General features: G+C 34.4%; 2 protein-coding genes across 3 annotated transcripts; both read left to right on the top strand.

Moving 5' to 3' along the window:
* The first annotated feature begins 8,221 nt into the window (after positions 1-8,221).
* On the top strand, positions 8,222-16,685 carry LOC134692192 (sporozoite surface protein 2-like). Its single transcript, XM_063552642.1, has 2 exons — positions 8,222-8,233; positions 15,105-16,685. Exons 1-2 carry the CDS (start codon positions 8,222-8,224, stop codon positions 16,683-16,685), a joined length of 1,593 nt encoding a protein of 530 aa, XP_063408712.1.
* Positions 14,483-23,138, top strand: LOC134693043 (N-acetyllactosaminide beta-1,3-N-acetylglucosaminyltransferase 4-like). Of its 2 annotated transcripts, none has more exons than XM_063553743.1 (3): positions 14,483-14,647; positions 20,954-21,015; positions 21,683-23,138. In XM_063553743.1, the coding sequence occupies exons 2-3, from the start codon at positions 20,969-20,971 to the stop codon at positions 22,704-22,706; spliced, it is 1,071 nt and encodes a 356-aa protein (XP_063409813.1). In that variant the 5' UTR covers positions 14,483-14,647; positions 20,954-20,968; the 3' UTR covers positions 22,707-23,138. The 2 variants fall into 2 exon arrangements, with proteins under 2 accessions (XP_063409813.1, XP_063409814.1); XM_063553744.1 differs by lacking the exon at positions 14,483-14,647 and adding an exon at positions 17,462-17,486.
* The last annotated feature ends 1,979 nt before the right edge of the window (positions 23,139-25,117 follow it).

Here is a 25,117-nt window from a genome sequence, read left to right as displayed (position 1 = left end):
TCACAGTTTCTAGAAGTCCTACCCGAAGTATTGACTTGGGTATTGAAATACGGATATCTCTTGGTCTTTTCCCGATCAACACCAAAAAGCTTGCCAAAGTGGGGCGTCTAGTGTTTGACTGTGCGGTATATAAAATTGAGTATGGAAATGGGGAATGTATCAAAGAGACAACAACCCGACCATAGAAAAAACAACAGGAGAAGGTCAACAACAGGTCTTCCATGTAAGAAATTCCCGCACCCGGAGGCGTCCTTCAGCTGGCCCATCAACAAATATATACTAGTTCAGTGATAATGAACGCCATACTAATTTCCAAATTGTACACAAGAAACTAAAAATTAAAATAATACAAGACTAACAAAGACCAGATGCCCCTGACTTGGGACAGGCGCAAAAATGCGGCGGGGTTAAACATGTTTATGAATATTTCCGGCCAAGTCTGGTTAGAATATGGGGACATCAAATCCGATGTCTCTTGTTAAAAGTGTGCCACGTTCTATGCACGTTGAAACTCTTGCACCAACTCTAAGCATGCTATGAGATGGAGAGTTGTCTCATTGGCACTCACACCACATCTTCCTATATCTATATTAGAGATCATTTACGGTAGCTGACCGACCTGATGCAAGACTTATTACTGTCCACACTACATACCCATTGCCCTCATATTAAAGTTGCATTCCTGATTCCAAACCCTATTACAGGACATTCCTAAACAATTAGTTATAAATTCGTTCTCGTCCGAAATATGCAGGAAATATTTGCTACTAGACGTTATAAACAAGCACCAATCAACTAAAAAGATAATTAGAAATAATTTTGCATTGGTGAGAATTAGACATAAATTGTAAAGTATTATAATACACAAAAAAACTGCCTTTTTATAGATGCGATATAGAATCTTGAATGACATATAATCTAAAATTTAGATATGGATTAGATTAGTCAGTACTTTCGACCGAAATATAAACATCCAACTTCTGAATGAACAAAAGTACAAAGTCCAACTTTATTTATGTCAGGCGATATGTAGTTCATTATTGTTATATCTATGTTGACAAATAAGAAGTTTTCGTTTAAAGGGGTCATTATATGTGTCATTTCTTAACTTGCAAACTGGACAGATGTAGGTTAAATAACATACAAAATAACCAAACACAAAAAAGCTTTCAACTAATTATATTTTATTTCATGATCATTCTAATTATACTACATATCAGCATATGTAGTATAACGTAATCAGAGATCAATATTTTAATTAGATTGTTTCATAATTTATTTAAAGGTATTTATGCACAGTAAATGCCCAAACCATCAAACATTAAAGATGATAATGTTGATTAAACTAAGAAAAATATCAATAGAAAAAAAAAGTAAAAATAGATAGTTATCCATCAAAATATTTTAAAGGTTATGTAGTCAATTTTTCCCGCCTTTTGCTATTGCATCAGCACGACAATTCAGGTTACCACGGCATGGTGTTGCATCATGGAGGTGTATCGCTCTCCGACCTATTGATTGGTGGCCTCATGTAAAACATTGCATCAGGACATAACATGGGTCAATTCATGCATAGTTATAGTTCATTTCTTGTTTATTTACACAATGTCCGGGTAAATGTTTGCTGATCAAAGATATATGAGGTCATTGACCTATCTGAATGATCTTATATATTCCCATCGACCAGTGGTCTTTGACATTCTGACAAGATTAAGAATCTTTTTATCAATATAGAAACGGACAAGATAAAGGGAGACCGATGGAGTGAGATGATCTCGAGGTATTTTTAGGGTTGGGTATTTTATATGAGGGCAGGACAATATTTAATTCAAATCTCACCACTAACAAAACATAGAAAATATTATAAAAACATGTATAGAACAGATAAAATTATAAAACATTTACATTTGGGCAGAGACATATTTATTTCTCTGATTTTGGGTTAATTATTGTTCAACCAATATACAGAAACAAATTTATCATTTTAAATATTTCATATGCCATTATAGATCAAATATTAAAAAAATTACTTTCATGTGTTACAGTTTCAGAAGATTATAGATTTTAAACCCTGTAAGATTTAAATTTAGAACCAGAACCAATCTAAGGACAAATTTATTAGATTTTGTTTAATATACATCTTAGAAAAGCTCTTTTATTCCTTCGCGTTGTATACGCGGTTTATAACATTTTTGATATTAATTTACTTGAATACAGAATATTTTAATTTCATATTCCTTACATGTGTTGATTAATTTAAACCAAATGTCGACTTTAAAATATAACCCAAATGTCGACTACAGATTTAGCCCAAATTTCAACATATTCCAAACTTAAAAGGTTTTAGTCCAAATGTTCCACTTTTAGTTTATAGCTCAAATGTACATCTCACTATTATTTTCTAATATACATTAACAATTTCAAATAACTTTATACAATCTTCTTCTATAAACATGCAAAATTTTACAAAAAAAACCATATATAAAATTGGATATTTTTATCAATATACCTTAAACTTTAAACAAGCAGCTTTTTAAAATAGCATTTTGATTTTATAGGAACATGTAGAATTGTTGAAAAATATTTAAACTATATGACATCGTCTCTTTTACATTAAATTCCCAGCAAGATTTGATAACTTTAAAGTAAGACACTGCCAGTGATAGAAATACATCAGGAAATGGCCACACTTCTTTGGTACTTTCGATCAACGTTTTGGTATCTGCTGACAAAGTAGCCAACAACGTTATTGTTGGTTGGTGTAAGTGTGCCATACTGATCGAAATACATGCATATGCATATTCAAAACTCACATCACATATTCGAAAAGGTACAATCATACCTTCAACTTCTAAAGAAGAAAAGATCGAAGAAGAATACGTTTCGGCAACGGTTGAATTGAAAGTTGCTACTGATAACACCAAGGATCCTGTAATTGATTGCCTTTTAAAATTTAATACTTAGGTCTACAGAGAGACTCTTTTTAAGGAGGACGCATGATGGAAGAAGGGGGAAATAATCGTGTTCCTTCATTGAGGTATTTGAACTTTTTAATGCGTTCAGAGAAGTGCTAATAGCAGTGCATGGGAAAATGTAATTTCATGGATATGATTCTGATGTTGGATTACATTTGTAACCAATATATGATTATGCATACGTCCGTCGACCTCATTGTAGGTTCCGTCAGTCCTGCATCAGTTTAAAGTTTTGTTTTAAAGTAGGTTGAGGTAATATTAGTTTAATGTTATACAGGGGTTATGAAGACCTGTTGGTGACCTTCTGCTGTTGTCTGCTTTATGGTCGGGTTGTTGTCTCTTTGACAAAATTCCCATTTCCATTTTCAATTTTATGCACAATGTATTTAAATCATTAATGTATATGCCAAATTCGGATTTTGCTAATTTTTCATGGTAAATTGAAAATGGATATCTGATGGCTTAGAGGTTAGAGGTTTGATGTAACTAAGGTAGATCTTGGTCGAATTAACTTGAAACATAGCAGTTATGATCAGCACTATATATAAGTGAACTTATTTGGTATATATGCCAAATTAGGGATTTTATCAACAATTCACTGAACATGTAAATGAGTGGGGAAAGTGACCCAATAGGCTGTGAGTTGTACCTTAGTTGAAAGTTATACATGTAGAACAACATATATAGTTCACATTTCATCAACTATTAAAATTTAATTTTATTCACTGGATGGTGACGTTAGTGAAATAAATCAAATTTGTAATAGATGTTTAAAATAATCCTTTAGATACTCTTAACGGTCCATGATATGACTGACAGTTACTTGTTTACGAAATCGGCAATTTCATTATCTACACAAACCAAGCTTTAAAGATTGTACAGTGTCTCGATCAAAGTATTTGACGTCATATTTTGTTACATTAAAGATTTGTAAACAGTTAGGATTTTAATTTATTTTTAAAACGTAACGAAAAGAAAGAAAAACAAGTAAATCGTACGTAAACGATAATATTTATCACACTTTCTTTAATACCCTTTCAGAGCACGATTCACCCCCGCACTGATATTGTTTAAACTTAAGTTTTTAAAAGTGTACTGTATTTCTGACCTGTTGCTTTTCTTTTCATTTTTCATTCTACCCTCTATATAGTATGGTGTTAAAGTCCATCTGTCTATTCTTTTGTTCGTTTGCACGTTTATTCGTTCATTCGTCCATCTGTACCCATTAAACACATTTGGGATTCTATCAGAATATTTTGAGGAATCCTTGAGGAAATAGGCTTTGCAATTGACGTGGGTATTATGTTGTGATGTTTTCCTCGCATTACCTTGAGTTCCTTATGGTCATGGCGTTGTGAACCTTGTCTTAACAAAGCAGTGTACCACATCAAATAAACTAAAGTACATGCTGAGACTACTATAACACATGTGTTATAGTAGTCTCAGGTACATGGTATGGTTGTCAATGGTAACGGTTCCGTTTATATATATTTTATTAGCCAACACTGTTTTGATAGGTATAACGGAATGTAAAACTCTGATTTTAAAAAGGAATAAAATTTAAACATGAAGCTTGTAAAAGAGGGACGAATGATACCAGAGGGACAGTCAAACTTGTAAATATACTGACAAAGCCTGGCTAAAAATTAAAGAAGACAAACAGACAAACAAAAGAACATATGACACAACGTAGAAAACTAAAGAATAAGCAACACGAATCCCACCAAAAACTAGGGATGATCGCAGTGTTCCGGAAGTGTAAGCAGATCCTGCTCCACGTGGGGCACCCGTCGTGTTGCTTATGTTTTAACAAATCCGGTAAATAGTCTAATAATTCGGTAGGTCACATTTATGAAGGGAAGGGGATTGTAGTTACGACGTAAGGAACATATCCGATATTTTAAATTGTAAACTATTGTGAATTGTAAATTATTTATCCAAAAATTGCAAAATTTCTCAGACTCAGATTGTCCAATTTGAAGATTACACTTAACATGAAACATCATTACCCCCTAAACCCCCAGATCAATTTCTCTGCAGCTGCTAGGTTAACACTTTGGAAATATTGACTTCAAATATATATATCCCCATCTTTCACAGGAACATTTTACGAAAACCATTCTGACCAAAATATTAATATTAAACAGTTTGGTCATCTGTATTTTCAAATCACTTGAGAGAAAGGATTGTAATTGGTTTGTTTTACACTTCTATATAACAATTTACTCAGTAACGGTAAGTCTTTTGAAAATTATAAACTACTATTAAATTTAGAGCGAGGGACTTTGCAATGAAATCTAACTCATTAGGTAATTCAGGCAAATTAAAGTTACTTATAGTACACAGAAAAAGTGTGAAAATAATACTAGTATTTAAAAAAAACTGACGGTCACTAACAGCTCTAAGGGAGATAACTCTATGTTCTATTTGGATTAAACAACAGCTGAAGAGTTTACACAATTCAAATACTTGTAGGTATGGATAATGGAGTGCATTTGTAGTGTCATAATTTTATATTTTTAGTTTTTTTGTGTGATTTTTTTTTGAGAGAACGATACAGTTTCAACTAAGTAGTAATAATGTTTTCATTAAAACAGATACTTTCATAAGGATTTTAGTTTCATTATTATTACCATTCGGCAATCTTCAGTAGAATCCGTTACTCTCATTGAGGGTACGGAACCGGCCGAGTTGAGGCGAATGTATTGTTAGAAAACACAGATGCGAGACGAGAATGTAAATAAATTTCTCTAATTCTAAGGAAATGAATCCTTTTCCGAACCCATTGTATAAAAAAAAATCAACGTGTGGTTGCCGGTGATCTCAAAAGATCATTGGATGCTTTTAAGGGTCGCGACCCTTTTAGCTAACTGCCAGGGTTGCGTTCAATATTGTAGCGGCTACGTAGTGCTACGTAGATTTTGACTATTGAACGGGTTTCTTTAGACTAGTTGTTACATAGATATTGATAGCAGCTGCGTATTGTATCTGTAGGGCTGTATCTGTATAGTAGAACACCCAATTGCAGGATAAATATAATTATATTGATAGCTGCTACGTAGCCGCTACGTAGCTACTACGATATTGAACTCAACCCAGGTGTTAATGAAATTGACAACTTCGTGTAATGTGAAAGGCTCTCGTAGGGGATTTTCTGACGGCCCCAGCTTGTTTAGCAAAACAGCCGTCAGAGTAATCTCGGACTAATATCATGGGACACTAGGTTGCATTTTTTATTGAGTTCGTGCAACTCTCTCAGTTTGTTACCTTGATTTTCTGTGTCTGACCGAGAGTTGAACCTCGACAAACTTTTATCACATTAGAAATCATCAGATTTTAAAGATCCAACTTGATGATTACTTTCAGGAAGTGAAGATGGAGATACTCACATCAATCGGCATCATTCGTCACAACTCGGCCTATTCACCCGAGGATTACCGATTGAAAACAAAAAACGGGGATTTCCGATTGAAAACAAAACACGATCTTGTATTGTGAAACACATGCTATAAACAGGAATTACTATGGTTGTGCAGGATAAAAACATTCGCATGTATTTCCATCGAATGTTTAGGTGACAACAAAATTCTTGTAATCTGAGGTTGTGAGTTCGAACCCTGTTGTGACATTAAAACACAAAAAAATCTAAATCAAATCTGCTTTATCAGGATGGCCTCGTTTTGGGGCATGCCATGAGATCATGTTTAGGATGATAACCAAGGGGAGAAAAGATGGGGATATACATATGAGGAGATGTGATATGATTGCCAATGAGACAAATTGACACCAAAGTTTAAATCAGTGAAGAGAACATAAACAATTATATGCAGCCGCATGGCCTTAAACAATGAAGGATTCACCCATAGCGTATAGACGGCTATAAAAGGCCCCGACAAGAAAAATATGAAACTATTCAATAAAATTGAAAAATTGACAAAACAATTTAGGAACAATAAATATGACAAACATGAACTCACAATAACCAACTAGTCAATGAACTATGGGCTCCTTAATTTTGTCGTACTGACTTTTCTGCTGTGTCGTATCACTTTTAGCGCCTGGTGAAAAACAAGAGAAAGTTCTAGTAGATGTTTATTAGTGGAAATCAGTAATCAAAGTGACCGTTGCAAACCTAATTTGTTTTCTTTCATGCAGGCGTGGTCACATGATCACTGATTTCTTAACTTTCTCGAATTTTCACCAATCACAAAGTACCGTATATCGCTCCCTTGACCACATCCTACTTTCACTGGTTTGTCAATTATAGATTAGTCATGGAAGACAGGTGTTATAAACAATCTCGCACATGAGTAATAGGAAAAGGTTGTTTAACAAAAGCCTTAATTTACGTGTAAGGTACATAATCCAATTTGAAAGTAAATAATTTAGCACTCACATGTCTCTTTGTTATCTGGCCTAATTACGCAATCCAAAAATAATGTAACTTACATAAGAAGGAATTTTAGAAATAAAGTAAAAAATTTAACTTCAAAATACTTTGAACCCAAATTGTAAAAATTGAATAATTTTCACTTTAGTTTGGTCTGTAACAGTAATATTAAAATTTTGCCTTTCAGTGGCAAATCATAATTTTACTATAGCAACTATTTCAAAAGTTGTTATAGTCAAATCTGAATTGCCAAACACAAAATGTTAATATAACACAAGCACATCGATACCTGTAACTTAACATTGCACAAGGTCATATTTTCTCTGGCTGTTTATGACGTCTTTACACTAAATTCATTGGATGTTGGATGTGTACGGATTGATAACTACGAATACTCTCAGATCTGTACGACGGCGTGCACAAAGTTAACGGCAACTGTAAAATGCGCTTTTTCGATAGCTTTAAACAGATAATTTTATATGTATTTATAATATTTTTTGAAGAAGAATATTGTATCATGATTAAATTATGAATGCATGCCATAAGAATCCACATTACTAGTAAGGTAAATTAATATTTAATCTATAAAGCATGAAACGGACATATAGAAAACGGCAAAAAATCGGTGTAACTTGTAACATTAAATTCGCATAAAATAGAGTTTTTGACCTAAAATTTATACAAATTTAACATTCTATTCCAAATTTTCGTATAATAGAATTGTTCAAATTCGGACTCTGACATTATATGAAATTTACCGCAAAAAAAATCAAAAACAACCATGGTAGATATGCTTGGAATGATCTTAGTTATGTGTAAGAAGTAGTAATTTGGAAGGACTGGACTAATAATCAAAATGGAAGAATCGGTAAGAAAAAATATGTAATTGCTATCTTTTTATTTTAAATAACTTGGTATTCGAAATGTGCAAAACCATAGGTTTAATAAAATCTGCAACATAAGAATGATTCGATAGTCCATACTGAACACCTGAATTTTTTAAATGTCCAGCTATTATGTTACATTCTAAAGAAATGGCGTTTTGACGCTGTTTTCTGAAAAGGATCCACGAGATCGTCGCTACTTATTTCCATTATACTGCTCGTAGCAAATATTTATTTATATTTTCAAAATGTGCATTTGCTGTACTTTTTTGTTCGAAAAAAAAGAAATATGTTGAACGTGAATGTTTAGAATTATGTGGTAAACTAAGTGTCCAGTTTTTTTGTTACGCTGACGTTTTCTGAGGGAAAATACCGACGTCGTAAATGGTTTTTGTAATTTGAAGACTTTACATTTGTAGACTCAGCTTTGTGCACGCCGTCCTTAGAGTGTCCTTTTTTTGTCGGGATGTACAAGTACCCGGCCACGTCCACTTGTATTTTTTTTTTCCATCTGATGAGTTAAGCCTTTTTCAACTGATTTTTATAGTACGTTCTTATGTTGTACTGTTATACCACTGTCCCAGGTTAGGGGAGGGTTGGAATCCCGCTAACATGTTTAACCCCGCCACATTATTTAAGTATGTGCCAGTCCCAAGTCAGGAACCTGTAATTCAGTGGTTGTCGTTTGTTTATGTGTTACACATTAGTTTTATCGTTTGAATTGTTTTATATTGTCTTATCGGGGCCTTTTATAGCTACATGTAACTATGTGGTATGGGCCGTACGTTGACCTATAGCTGTTAATGTCTGTGTCATTTTTGGTCTCTTGTGGACAGTTGTCTCATTGGCAAAAAACAACAGACATTTACATCAACAGTTAACAAAAAAAAAACAAGAAACAACACGAACTCCACCGGTAGTGAAATAAGATGCTTCGGAAGGATAAGCATTTCCTGCACCGTATACGGCACCCGTCTTGTTATTTATTTGTTCAGTTCGGTAATAATAGAAGGTTATTATGACTGAGGAAGAATAGCTTATTTCTGACACACTTTTGTCAGAATGGCCTATCAGCTCATGATGGTGACCGTAAAATTTCTTGATTGATGACCTTAATTTGATTGATTCATAGCCCAGTCTTAGCAACTTTTGAGAAAGCAGTATTCCTCGCTTAACACAATTAACGTACTTTGAACTAGTTTTTTTGTAACGTACCAATTGAGACGCATATACTCCATATGCTGATGTCGTGGGGATGTTGCTACACAGAAATGGAAAGTTGACTATAGGAAAATTGAAATCATCGCGTTTGTCATAAATTTTGGTATTTAACCTACCATCAGCACAACATAAGAACAAACTGCTGCGCATGTATAATATAATTTAGTTGAAAAAACTGCACTTACATGTATTAGATCGACACAAAGCAGATAAAGTCACACCAAACAAAACCAAAAAATCGGCAGTGGCAGAGAATTTATCCATCCTGCATCCCTTACACAAATGACGAAACTAAGTATACACCTGAGAGTAATCGCGTTTACTAAATTCTTCCATAGACATAAACAAAACAAAATAGAAGTTTGGTTGTATCTTTAGAAAAATTATTTCAAACTGGATTGCACATCCTCATTGCATCGGAGATGTTGTTAACCGTGGCCGGAAATTTGGAAACGATCCTAGTAAACTTATCGATCTTTTGAATAATTTTAATTTTAAATGTTATCAATTTAACACTGTACTTAGATATTTTTATATATTGTTTTTATTGGTATTAATATTGATTTTGTTTTTGTTATCAGTAAATTAAAAGTAAACTAAATATAATGCTTATATACATATGCACTAACGGATTTCCGATCTGTCGATTCTCGTATCTTGGCCTTGCACAAGGTTTAGGTGTTTTTTTTACTGTTTATGATGTCCATACACTAAATCCATTGGATGTTGGATGGGTTTTGATTGATAGTTTTGTCTGAGACTCATGTTTGTTTTCGTTAGTTGTTATTGGCTTTGAACTTGGTGTCATTAACTGTGAGTACTCTCAGATATGTACTATGTGTCTTTTTGTTTTTCTGGGATGTACAATGTACCCGGTCACGTCCACGCTGGTTTTATTTTTTTGTATGTTGTATTTCAAAAAGAGGGACGAAAGATAACAGAGGGAAAATCAAACTCATAAATCGAAAATAAACTGAGTATGCCATGGCTAAAAATTAATAGGACAAACAGACAAACAATAGTACACACGACACAAGTCAACATAGAAAACTAAAGAATAAGCAACCCAAACCCCGCCAAAAACTAGGGGTGATCTCGGGTGCTTCAGAAGGGTAAACAGATACTGCTCCACATGTGGCACCCGTCGTGTTGCTTATGTAATAACAAATCCAGTAAATAGTCTAATAATTCGGTAGGTCACATTCATGAAAGGTAAGAGGATTGTAATTAGCAACATATCATATATCATTTGTGAAACAGTTATTCCATAAGGGTCAACCAACTCGTGATGGCGTGATTTTACGAAGGGATGATTTCAACTTCTCCATTTGGAACTCTTGGTTCAATAGCTTCCTTGTGAGTAGCAACCTTCTATTGAGAAAATCATGATAGGAAATGCGAGCACGGGAATATCGCATCAATTGGTAGATATATGCCCCGTATGCAGGTGCTGCTGGAATGTTGCTACTAAGAAATGGAAAGTTCAAAATTGGAAAGCTGAAATCATATCTTTTGTCATTTTTTATCAATCTGATAAGTTAAGCTTTTTTCAACTGATTTTTATATTTCGTTCTCATGTTCTGTTACACCACATGCAGTCCGAGATTAAGGGGGTGGTTGTGATCACGCTAACATGTTTAACTCCGTTACCTTCTGTATGTATATGCCTGTCCCAAGTCAGGAGCCTGTAATTTAGTTGTTGTCGTGTGTTGCTGTGTTACATATTTGCTTTTTTTGTACACTAATTAGGCTGTTAGTTTTCTCGTTTGTATTATTTCACATTTGTGATTTCGGGACCTTTTGTAGCTGACTTTGCTTATTGTTGAAGGCCTTGCGGTGACCTATAGCTGTTACTTTGTAGGTAATTTGGTCTATTGTGATGAGTTGTCTCATTGGCAATCATACCACATCTTCTTATTTTATATTCATAAGTTTCAACAAGACGAACCTCGAATTTTTTCACTAAATATATTTAAAAATCAAATCATAGAGCTTTGAGCGACGTGAAAACAAACAAATATTTTTTGTCAATGGCACTTAAGGTATTTGTATATAGAAATATTCCTTTTGAAGTATCAATATTTGGGCTTGAGTGCTTAGATTTTTTGTAAACATCATTACCATAAATTGTCTATTTAACCTACTCAATCTTGGATTAACGTCAGATTATTTTAGGACTTTGAGAGTTTCTTAAAAAGAACATTAAAGTAAAAAATATAAAAGTTGTCAAATTCAAGACCATATAAATTTGATTTTAAATCGACATGTACAACAAACCTTTATAGTTATTCAAATTGATATTTGGTAGATCGTTTTGGAAATTTGCTCTCAAATTGGGGAAAATGTAGGGTGTTTACCATTGAGAATGGGTGAAAATACCAAAAAAATCATCATTGTTGAATTTGTTTTATGTTTTGTTCGGTGATCAAATTTTGTTCCTTTACCACTAAATCACAAGCACTTGCCTTTGTTTTGTTTTCTTATATACCTTTTAATATAAAATATTAAGGTATATAAGAACAATATTCTGAACCACTAATGAATGATTTTTACCACATTTTGGAACTATGACAAGCAACGACATTTACGTCCTATGTATCTCTTGAAGCCTCTAAAAAAAATATTAAACACTGTTAACGTCACAATGTTACTCCCACAATCTCAATGTAAAATAAATTATTAAAAATTAAAAACTACCTACGCTGGTGTTTTTTCAGCATGTGACAGTAAACACACATACTGTTTTGGTTGGCCTGACTACTTAACTATTAGGGATCAACAAAATCATTCACGAAATAAAATTGAGAAAGGAAATTGGGAATGTGTCAAAGCGACAACAACCCGACCATAGAGCAGAAAACAGCCGAAACGCTATTTAGTATGACCGGTCAATAATGAAGAATTCTTACCCTCCCCAGTTCTTATCTTTTGTTTGTACAAAGGTATCATATCCTAGACAACCTCTGTGAAGTGATCGAGTTACTCATTTTGAATAAATGAATAGAATGATTCCCGTACGGTGACCTACAGTTGCAAACGTAAATGTCATTTTGGTCTCGGGTGGAGGGTTTGCAATTATACCACTTCTTCTTGTTTTTTATATTTCCGGTATAGTTAAGGAAGATTGCACTGTAATAAATTAATGTCCGGTATATTAATTAACAGTACAGTAAATAGTTAACAAAGGTACCAGACTTATAATTTTATACGCTAGACTATGGAACGCCATAGCTGTCTTATGTGTCTTTTTTATTGCTTTTCTATTATAAGATGGTGGTTTTCTATTATAAGATGGTGGTTTTCTATTATACGAAGGTGGTGTTCTATTATAAGATTGTGGTTTTCTATTATACGAAGGTGGTTTTCTATTATAAGATGGTGGTTTTCTAATATAAGATGGTGGTTTTCTATTATAAGATGGTGGTTTTCTATTATACGAAGGTGGTTTTCTATTATAAGATGGTGGTTTTCTATTATACGAAGGTGCTTTTTTATTATAAGATGGTGGTTTTCTATTATAAGATGGTGGTTTTCTATTATAAGATGGTGGTTTTCTATTATAAGATGGTGGCTTACTATTATAAGATGGTGGTTTTCTATTATAAGATGGTGGTTTTCTATTATAAGATGGTGGTTTTCTATTATAAGATGGTGGTTTACTATTATAAGAAGGTGGTTTCCTATTATACGAAGGTGCTTTTTTATTATAAGATGGTGGTTTTCTATTATAAGATGGTGGTTTTCTATTATAAGATGGTGGTTTACTATTATAAGAAGGTGCTTTTCTATTATAAGATGGTGGTTTTCTATTATAAGATGGTGGTTTTCTATTATAAGATGGTGGTTTACTTTTATAAGAAGGTGCTTTTCTATTATAAGATGGTGCTTTACTATTATAAGATGGTGGTTTTCTATTATAAGGTGCTTTTTTATTATAAGGTGCTTTTTTTATTAGACTAGACCCTCGTTTTGTCTTCATAAGACTCATCAGTCACACTCAGATCAAAATAATTAAAAAGCAAAACAATTACAAAGTTTAAGAGCATTGATGACCCAAAACTCAAAAAAGTTGTGCCAAATATAATGATGCAAAAATGCGTGATATCTAAAGATAACATTTATTAATAAATTACAAATAAAGTTTTGTTGGATAATGGGAAAATGCACAGAAGTTCAAGAGAATATATTTATCAATAAATTATAAAATAAAATGACAGAAGAATAAACTTATTAAGTAAAACAAATTAAAGAAAGTTAAAATTGAGAATGAAGTTTATAGAACAATTTCCAAACGTTGTCTCGAAAATGGCCTCCAGCTAATTGTCAGCCTCGAAGACATAAAGATAAGACAAGACAAGACAAGACAATATTCTATTTGAGTCTCACCTCTTATAAAATATTTACATATATTTTCAAAATTTACCGGAAAAAGGCCGAACGATTCTATATGTTGCCTAAAATACATAAAACCGGCAATCCAGTAGACCTCATTTTTATATTTTGGTGAAAATTTAGTTTTCAGCAAAAAGGCATAAGTTTAATATATTTTAGTTATTTAAAGTCCATTTCGAAGCTGCAGTATTAATTAAAAGACTTTTTGTTTTATATTCGTTCATTATTGTTGAAGGAAATCATTTTTATGTTCTCGATATATTTAAGATATGAATTTCAAGTCTAACAGATATTTAGCACACATAGCAAGCCCCATGCTTATATATACATATATGTAATTGTAAATATATATTTTCTCTGTAACTATGACATGTAGTTTTGTGAGAATAAAGTTCATTCATTCTCTAAGTTTCATATTATATACCTTTCTATATATTAACCGAGACTTATTTTGGCATTTGTCACTTTAAATTTTCTCTTTGTTATAGACATTATTTTTATCAATTAAGATTTTTAGCGACAAGCTAATTAGACATGTTTTTTTTTACTAATTCTATTGTCCGGTAAATACAATCAAGTCAATTAGGGTTCTTTGTCCAAAGACATTTCCACGCCTCATTCACCCCAAAAGATCAGGGTAACTAAACAGCTTGATTGTTTAACGAATCTAATTGGACGAACATGAAACAGTAACGCATACGAACAAGTGAATTTTGGTCTCATGCGCTTTAGAAGATTATAAGATTTACATCCAAATTCACTGTGTTTGTTTTAACTGTTTTCAGGTAAGTCAAGTATTTTAATTTATTATTTTATTTAATTGCATCATGAAACTTCGTTAAGTTTCATTTCCATTTCCTCGTGCTTTATGCTCTGTTAGGATCAAATAGACGGTCTCGCATTATACTCATATATTTGAATGCTAAATAAGCTTTTATTCATAAGAAATATTACAAGCATACGTGTTCGTCAGTTTAAATGCATATGACCATGTATTTACATAAAGTTTGTATACTATAGATATTATTTGATCATTTATATTTGAAAACTATATAGATTAAATGTTTCTATTATTTGAATTATCATAAACTATTATATTGTTGTTATATGGATTATCGAATGCCCTTTCGAAGATACAAGTTCTACAACCAAAGTCACTGTGTTTGTTTTAATTGTTTTCAGGCCCTTACCCATACTCATAAGTCCGTAAGGTGTGCTGTTGGTTAAGTCCAACCATAACAGACAAACGACAGTCAATACAACCCAGCATCCGACAAACCCGATAACAGTCAGAATCCCAATCCTAATAACAACCCAGCATCCGACAAACCCGATAACAGTCAGAATCCCAATCCTAATAACAACCAAGCATCCGACAACCCCGATTACAGTCAGAATCCCAATCCTAATAACAACCCAGCATCCGACAACCCCGATTACAGTCAGAATCCCAATCCTAATAACAACCCAGCATCCGACAAACCCGATAACAGTCAGAATCCCAATCCTAATAACAACCCAGCATCCGACAACCCCGATTACAGTCAGAATCCCAATCCTAATAACAACCCAGCATCCGACAAACCCGATAACAGTCAGAATCCCAATCCTAATAACAACCCATCATCCGACAAACCCGATAACAGTCAGAATCCCAATCCTAATAACAACCCAGCATCCGACAAACCCGATAACAGTCAGAATCCCAATCCTAATAACAATCCATCATCCGACAAACCCGATAACAGTCAGAATCCCAATCCTAATAACAACCCATCATCCGACAACCCCGATAACAGTCAGAATCCCAATCCCAATAACAACCCAGCATCCGACAAACCCGATAACAGTCAGAATCCCAATCCTAATAACATCCCAGCATCCGTCAAACCCGATAACAGTCAGAATCCCAATCCTAATAACAACCCAGCATCCGACAACCCCGATAACAGTCAGAATCCCAATCCTAATAACAACCCAGCATCCGACAAACCCGATAACAGTCAGAATCCCAATCCCAATAACAACCCAGCATCCGACAAACCCGATAACAGTCAGAATCCCAATCCTGATAACAACCCAGCATCCGACAACCCCGATAACAGTCAGAATCCCAATCCTAATAACAACCCAGCATCCGACAAACCCGATAACAGTCAGAATCCCAATCCTAATAACAACCCAGCATCCGACAACCCCGATTACAGTCAGAATCCCAATCCTAATAACAACCCAGCATCCGACAAACCCGATAACAGTCAGAATCCCAATCCTAATAACAACCCATCATCCGACAACCCCGATAACAGTCAGAATCCCAATCCCAATAACAACCCAGCATCCGACAAACCCGATAACAGTCAGAATCCCAATCCTAATAACAACCCAGCATCCGACAACCCCGATTACAGTCAGAATCCCAATCCCAATAACAACCCAGCATCCGACAAACCCGATAACAGTCAGAATCCCAATCCTAATAACAACCCAGCATCCGACAACCCCGATAACAGTCAGAATCCCAATCCTAATAACAACCCATCATCCGACAACCCCGATAACAGTCAGAATCCCAATCCCAATAACAACCCAGCATCCGACAAACCCGATAACAGTCAGAATCCCAATCCTGATAACAACCCAGCATCCGACAAACCCGATAACAGTCAGAATTCCAATCCTAATAACAACCCAGCATCCGACAAACCCGATAACAGTCAGAATCCCAATCCTAATAACAACCCAGCATCCGACAAACCCGATAACAGTCAGAATCCCAATCCTGATAACAACCCAATTCTGATACTTGCCCCGACTGTTTAGGGTTCAGAGGCGGAAGATATCAAAGGATGATTTGGGAAAGATGGACGACAATTGGATCATTTCGGTCGTCACATGTGAAATAAATAACTATTTCAAAATAGCACTTCACACATTTACGTCCAGTGGCAAGTATAATACACATTTAGAACTAGAACATATACATTTTGACTCTGCTTTGTGAAAACCCGACAGGCTGAGCCGAAAAATATAAAAAAAATATAATGAGATGTTTGATGAGTTATTTACACATGTAGTATAGAAAACTATAGATATGACGTTTCATGCATGTGAAAACTGAAAGACGAAACTCATTTGTTTCAACCATCTGTTGGACAGAAAACTACAGATTCCTGAAGCTGTATGGTAACATGCTGTTACTCTTGGTCTATTAGTATCCCCCCAAAAAAATTATCCACTGAACCCTACAAACTGCATCGCGGCGATATGCTGCTTAAGTTGTGTCATATCATGACCACTTTCGGATATTTTATGCCATATATTTTGTCCGTTTCGAGTAGCATTTTCATTCTCAAGGCCCAGTCTAGATTAGTAAATGGCCCGTCCATAGAATTTTTTGTTGATTCGATGTTCGATGTTTAGTTTTCAAAGTTAATTACAAAATTAAACAAGAAAGTTAGGTAACGTGTTCCCCTTCTTTAACATATTTTAAACTATAAAAATGTTTGTCATTTCTTGTTTACGCACTTGAAATTAAAATTGAAACATCCATATCTAGTTTGTAACTTAAAGATAGTTTTCATATTGGGATCCATACCACAGGTTCTTGTTTTGACATAGCAGGTAAATGCCTATCTTTTCATCTAGATCTTGATAAAAAAAATATCCGCACTTTTTTTGTTAATTTGTAAGATACATTTATACATGAACCGTTTTACAATTTTGTTTATTTTTCATACCAATTATACAATGATATTTTTTGAAATAATAAACTTATCGCAACATTTTTGAATGAACAGATTCTTACGTGACAGGTTAATTTTATAAGACAACTCAGATTTCTTCAATCTAATTAGAATATTGATCTCTAATTCCTTTTTACAGTGAAACAAGTTTAAACCGAACCTCTTCGGGACTTAAGGTTTTGGCCTATGTTCGATTATATCAGGTTCACATCGCATACAATTTGATATGGCGGTGCTTAAGAACATGTTTGGTTTATACAGGGTTTTCGGTTTATGCAGGATTCGGGTTAGTCAGGTTTCACTGTACTACATATGCTCATATTTTGTTCGGCGCGGGACGTTTGGGCTTTTTCATAGGACATTTGCGCTTTTTATTTTGGACACTTGCGCTTTAAATCATAGGACATTTGCGCTTTTGCAATATTTGATTGTTATGACTACCCTCCCCTTTTATCCCGGCTTGGGACCGACATGTTTGATCTTGAAGAGTTAAAGTCATATTGTTCTTTATGATAAAAAGTTTTTAAAAAAATAGTTTCATAGCACATTTATATATGTTTTAAAGTTTATATAAAGCTAACAGTGAACATTCTAAAGACATAACAAAACAGGTAAAGTCATCAAATGTCAGTTTAGCTTAATAACTGAACCCCAAGGAGTGAACAAATTTAGCTATTGTTATCTGTTCAGACTGGTATTTCGCCCTCATTTCAAATAAATAACCAAGTTTCTCTTCCTCAATTTTTTACTGGGGTGCTGTTCATCAATATAACGAATCTTAATGTAATTCACCGACTGATTGTCAATGATACTCTTCTTACAGATAAAAAAAATAAATATAGCAGGATGAGTCGAATATAACTGTTCAATATTGTAGGCATTGAAGGTTTCTGACCCATTTAATATTTTGTACTAATAACAAATATAAGTTAAATTTGTTTACGTGATGATTACTTCTCATTAAAATTACAGGTAGACGACTATTATAGATAAAAAGCGCAAATGTCCGGTCAAATTAATACAGGTGACTCAAAATTCAAAGCGCAAATGTCCATAGTATTTGAAGCGCAAATGTCCTATCGTTTTACAGGTAAAAAAAGCGCAAACGTCCTCTGCCCATTTTAATTAGATTGAGATTTTGAATCGCATTAATCGAATGATTCGGGCTCTAGGAGGTTACTCGAATATATATAGATATGGGAGAATTCTGGTGGATGGCCGGACATGGGAAAAACTTGCTTGATACAATACTGCTTACTCTGTTTTCCTTGTATTATTTGACAGCCATCGTTCAAGGTCGTATAAGGAGTTAACTAGTTGGATTTGGTTGATAATTCAGATCCTTTTTGTTTTGGTCATATAGCTCTTCGACGGCTTCGGTCCATGTACATCATTGGATTTTGATATTCGGGTGGCTTCGGTCCATGTACATCATTGGATTTGGATATTCGGGTGGCCTCGGTCCGTGTACATCATTGGATTTTAATATTCGGGTGGCTTCGGTCCATGTACATCATTGGATTTTGATATTCGGGTAGCTTTGGTTCATGTACATCATTGGATTTTGATATTCGGGTGGCTTCGATCCGTACATCATTGGATTTTGATATTCGGCTGTCTTCGGTCCATGTACATCATTGGATTTTGATATTCGGAAGGCTTCGGTCCATGTACATCATTGAATTTTGATATTCGGGTGGCTTCGATCCGTACATCATTGGATTTTAATATTCGGGTGGCTTTGGTCCATGTTCATCATTGGATTTTGATATTTGGGTGGCTTCGATCCGTACATCATTGGAATTTGATAATCGGATGGCTTCGGTCCATGTACATCATTGGATTTTGATATTCGGGTGGCTTCGGTCCATGTACATGTACATCATTGGATTTTGATATTCGGGTGACTTCGGTCCATGTACATCATTTGATTTCGGGCTCTAGGAGGTTACTCGAATATATATAGATATGGGAGAATTCTGGTGGATGGCCGGACATGGGAAAAACTTGCTTGATACAATACTGCTTACTCTGTTTTCCTTGTATTATTTGACAGCCATCGTTCAAGGTCGTACAAGGAGTTAACTAGTTGGATTTGGTTGATAATTCAGATCCTTTTTGTTTTGGTCATATAGCTCTTCGACGGCTTCGGTCCATGTACATCATTGGATTTTGATATTCGGGTGGCTTCGGTCCATGTACATCATTGAATTTTGATATTCGGGTGGCTTCGGTCTATGTACATCATTGGATTTGGATATTCGGGTGGCCTCGGTCCGTGTACATCATTGGATTTTAATATTCGGGTGGCTTCGGTCCATGTACATCATTGGATTTTGATATTCGGGTAGCTTTGGTTCATGTACATCATTGGATTTTGATATTCGGGTGGCTTCGATCCGTACATCATTGGATTTTGATATTCGGCTGTCTTCGGTCCATGTACATCATTGGATTTTGATATTCGGAAGGCTTCGGTCCATGTACATCATTGAATTTTGATATTCGGGTGGCTTCGATCCGTACATCATTGGATTTTAATATTCGGGTGGCTTTGGTCCATGTTCATCATTGGATTTTGATAATTGGGTGGCTTCGATCCGTACATCATTGGAATTTGATAATCGGATGGCTTCGGTCCATGTACATCATTGGATTTTGATATTCGGGTGGCTTCGGTCCATGTACATGTACATCATTGGATTTTGATATTCGGGTGACTTCGGTCCATGTACATCATTTGATTTCGGGCTCTAGGAGGTTACTCGAATATATATAGATATGGGAGAATTCTGGTGGATGGCCGGACATGGGAAAAACTTGCTTGATACAATACTGCTTACTCTGTTTTCCTTGTATTATTTGACAGCCATCGTTCAAGGTCGTATAAGGAGTTAACTAGTTGGATTTGGTTGATAATTCAGATCCTTTTTGTTTTGGTCATATAGCTCTTCGACGGCTTCGGTCCAGGTACATCATTGGATTTTGATATTCGGGTGGCTTCGGTCCATGTACATCATTGGATTTGGATATTCGGGTGGCTTTGGTCCATGTACATCATTGGATTTTGATATTCGGTAGGCTTCGGTCCATGTACATCATTGGATTTTGATATTCGGGTGGTTTCGATCGGTACATCATTGGATTTTGATATTCGGGTGGCTAAGATCCATGTACATCATTGGATTTTGATATTCGGGTGGCTAAGATCCATGTACATCATTGGATTTTGATATTCGGGTGGCTTCGATCCGTACATCATTGGAAAGTAATATTCCTGATATCATCAGACAGAACACTATTTATATGGATTTCTTTGTAGAATGTTTTATTTTTTATTTTCAGCAAAACACGAAAAGCATGATAAAGATAAAGACAGCACCACTCAGAAAATGTATTTGTACCATGTAAGTATTAGTTTCGGAGAAATATTACCTATACAATAGGTATATGCGCTACATTGCACTTAATTGCCATTTAGCAAAATAAATGGGTTTAAACAACAATAAAGTAATTCTGTGGTTGTCGTTTGTTTATGTGTTAGATATTTCGTTAATTTTTTTTATATAAATAAGGCCGTTAGTTTTCTCGTTTGAATTGTTTTACATTGTCTTATCAGGGCCTTTTATAGCTGACTACATTTGTATGTGGTATGGGCTTTGCTAATTGTTGAAGGCCGTACGGTGACCTATAGTTGTTAATGTCTGTGTCATTTTTGTCTCTTGTGGACAGTTGTATCATTGGCAATCATACCATATCTTCTTTTTTTATATTGTATAAAACCATTCAAACAGGAAAACCATGTGAAACTATTTGAAAAAAAACGAGAAACCACATCACTGAACATGACATTTGATAGTAAATTAAAATCCACGGTTATACATGTATCTGAGGCCCTTTTCCATATAAATTTGGTTTGGCTTGTTAACCTTTTATATAAGTTTTTAAAATCGATTCTGTCTTTTGGGAGGCAAAAAATGAGCTTATTATAATTGGTCCTACATGTACATAAACACTCCAGTATTCGACTTTTGTGATCATCTAATCTAAAACATGCTTGTTATTTTTTTCCAGATTCCTCACTATACTAGTACTTTTGTGTGGATTTTTTTCCTATTTGTGGATATTTTCAATGCTTTGCATGAATGAGACTCATATGGAAATGGATTTTCTTATGCCTAATTCAAGGGAGATAATGAACGACATTCGAAGGACAGGAAATACAAACGTGAGGCCCTTCAATTCCATCGTCAAGGACAATGCTTATAACATAGACCCTTCAAAACATTTCTGTGATAACAAAGCTTGCGATTCTCTACAAATGATGCTTGTCGTGAAATCACATGTGATGAACTTTGGTCAACGATATGTCATACGTAAGACTTGGGGAAATGTAAAACAACTACGTACAAAAATAGTTTTCATAATTGGCTACACAGACATTGAAACTCCATTCATTGAGGAAGAATTAAAACAGTATAATGATATTGTTCAGCTCAATATTGCTGATACATACGATAATCTTGTTTATAAGACTATTTATTCCATGTTATGGTTATTGGACCTTAATATTGAACCAGAATTTATACATTTCGTAGATGATGATAGGTTAGTTAACATAATGAATGTTTATGATATCGCTTCTTCCCAGATTGCACAATCAGATTTAGTAATGATTGGACACAAAGTCAATTTTCCGAGACCACAGCGAGATAATAATTCTAAAGTTTACCTTTCACCTGCGGAATATCCGTTCGCTTATTTACCATCACATATAATTGGAGGAACAATTTTGACAAATATGAAAACCGTAAAAATGTTATCAATTGGAGTTTTATATGTGAAGGTTATTCCTATAGAGGATAGTTATTTGGGAATAGTGGCAGCAGCTTTAAATATAGAAATGAGACATCATTCTGGGTTTCTTACCTGTAAATGGCCCACGAATGTATTACCTTATATTTTATCCTCTCCTGGTTACGAACCTACATACGCCTTACTTAGAGACTGGAAGCTTATTAAAAGACAGGGTTTTACTTCCATGTATATATATTATGAAGCATGGAGTTTATTGGATAGCTATGTATTTTTGAAATAAGATGAATGTTTGTTCATATGTCAACCATGTATATGCACAAAGATATGTAGGCATGTTCTCTCCCTTGCAACATACGGGTATCTCAAGAGCCAAAAAGGGAACCAGTCTAGAAGATAATTTTGTTTATATCAGGTTATATTACCTTCGGCAATCTTCGGATGTCCCCTTAATAGGTAATACGATGGCGTCTATACTGAAATGCACTCGAAGTGCTATACAAACATGTAGTATCGAGCACACGTATTGGAGACTATTTATTAGAGACTTTTTATAATCTGGATATACATTTAAGTATTTGTGTATCAAATATCAGAATTTGAGTTAGATTGGTGAACATGATAATTCTGCACATGGACGTTAAAGTAAATACAAATTAATAGAACTTAATATAATAATTGCATTTTCTACTGTATTAAAAGTTAGATAATCCAACTTTTGTTTTATCACTCACTACCGATAAAAAAATAGTTTCATTTTGTCAATTGTCATATTATTTTAACATTCTTTACAGGGACAATACAAACAAATCCAATATATTTCAAAGAATTTTATTGTTACAGCACATGTCAGTCAGTATGTAGCTAATGGTAATTTCTTTGGTTAGCTTCCCTGTTAGCTGAACTGTGAAGTCATTGTTAGGTAAGGTAAACTTCCCTCCTTTTAAAGTAGCTTTTTGCGCCTGTCCCAAGTCAGGAGCCTCTGGCCTTTGTTAGTCTTGTATTATTTAAATTTTGGTTTCTTGTGTACAATTTGGAAATTAGTATGGCGTTCATTATTACTGAACTAGTATATATTTGTTTAGGGGCCAGCTGAAGGACGCCTCCGGGTGCGGGAATTTCTCGCTACATTGAAGACCTGTTGGTGACCTTCTGCTGTTGTGGTTTTTTTTTATTTTGGTCGGGTTGTTGTCTCTTTGACACATTCCCCATTTCCATTCTCAATTTTAGTCCTACAGAGAGATAGATTTTTTATCTGTTGGGCTAGTCTATTATTAAAGGAGGGAAGTTTACCTTATCTAACAATGACTTCACGGTTCAGCTAACAAGCAAGCTAACCAAAGATATTACCATTAGCTACATACTGACTGAAATGTGCAGTAATAAGATACAGGTTCTGCATATAACTGTAGCTTGCAGGGATGGTGAATAATAATTGAATATTACACAGAATACATTTTCACTGAAATATTCAGCAGGACTCTTGAATCATTTGTTATTCTATTCCTATTAAATTTGAATACACGTATAAATAATTTACTGACAGATATAAAATGTCCATAATTTAATGATGAAAGTTATTTAAGTGGACCCAGTATCAATTTATTTTACTACCCCTGAGATTTGGAGAACTATACAAAATCGACAATTCATGGTATAGTGGTTGTGTTCTGATTCATTTTCAAACAACAACTGATATTGTGAGTATTACTTTGATTTATGTTTTCATTCCAAATCTACTAAAATGAACTTTCATTAAATAAATTTTGGTAGAAAAAAAGTCAATTTCTAGATTGGATATTTCAGTTTCATACGGAAAATCTAAACTTGAGACTCTAAAGAGTCTGTGTCGCTCACCTGCATTTACTGACGCTTTTGAAATCATGTATAATAAGGTTAAAACCATCATCTATAGTATAAGATATTATGTGATACTATAATAATAGCAAAAACTCCAACATTCCTGTAAAATTACTAACTCAGTAGCAGCAACCCAACAACTGGTTGTCAGAAAATTTCAGGGCGTACATATCTGAATCTGATGAACATGTTTGCCACTAGTCAAATTTGCTCCATATTGCGTGAGTTTCATAGATATAAACCATAAACTGCATTTTACCCATCGTACTATTTTTAGCCATGTCAACCATCTTAGTTTGCGGACAGGGTCATCAGACACATTTTTTAAACTAGATACTCTTATGATGGATGGGACAAGTTTGGTTACAATTGTCTAAATAGTTTCAGATGAGAAGATTTTTGTATAAGATAAAATGTAAGATAAATTGATAAAATTGACTATAAAGGGCATAACTCATTAAGGGGCCAGTTGACCATTTGGTCATATTGACTTATTTGTAGATCTTACTTTGCTGAACATCATTGCTGTTTACAATTTTTCTTTATCTATGATACATTGTAATATTCAAGATAATAATCAAAAACACCCAAATTTCCTTAAAATTATCAATTCGCGGGTATCAATCCAACAACCGGTTGTCCAATTTATCTGAAAATTTCAGGGCAGTTAGATCTTGACTTGATAAACAATTTTAACCCTGTCAGTAGCTTTGGTTTCAGAGTTATAAGCCAAAATCTACATTTTATCTCTATGTTCTATTTTTAGCCATGGCGGCCATAATGGTTCGCTGGCAAGGTCACCAGACACAATTTTTAATCTAGATACTCTTACGA

Source organism: Mytilus trossulus, chromosome 12 (assembly GCF_036588685.1).
Source record: "Mytilus trossulus isolate FHL-02 chromosome 12, PNRI_Mtr1.1.1.hap1, whole genome shotgun sequence".
Classification (NCBI taxonomy): domain Eukaryota; kingdom Metazoa; phylum Mollusca; class Bivalvia; order Mytilida; family Mytilidae; genus Mytilus; species Mytilus trossulus.
Note: the sequence above shows the minus strand (reverse complement) of the source record. Positions and strands in the feature narration are given on the sequence as shown.

Coding starts and splice junctions, on each gene's coding strand:
- LOC134693043 (XM_063553743.1), top strand. CDS start 20,969: ATGATAAAGATAAAGACAGCACCACTCAGAAAATGTATTTGTACCAT. Junction 21,016..21,682: donor AGAAAATGTATTTGTACCAT/GTAAGTATTAGT, acceptor ATTTTTTTCCAG/ATTCCTCACTATACTAGTAC.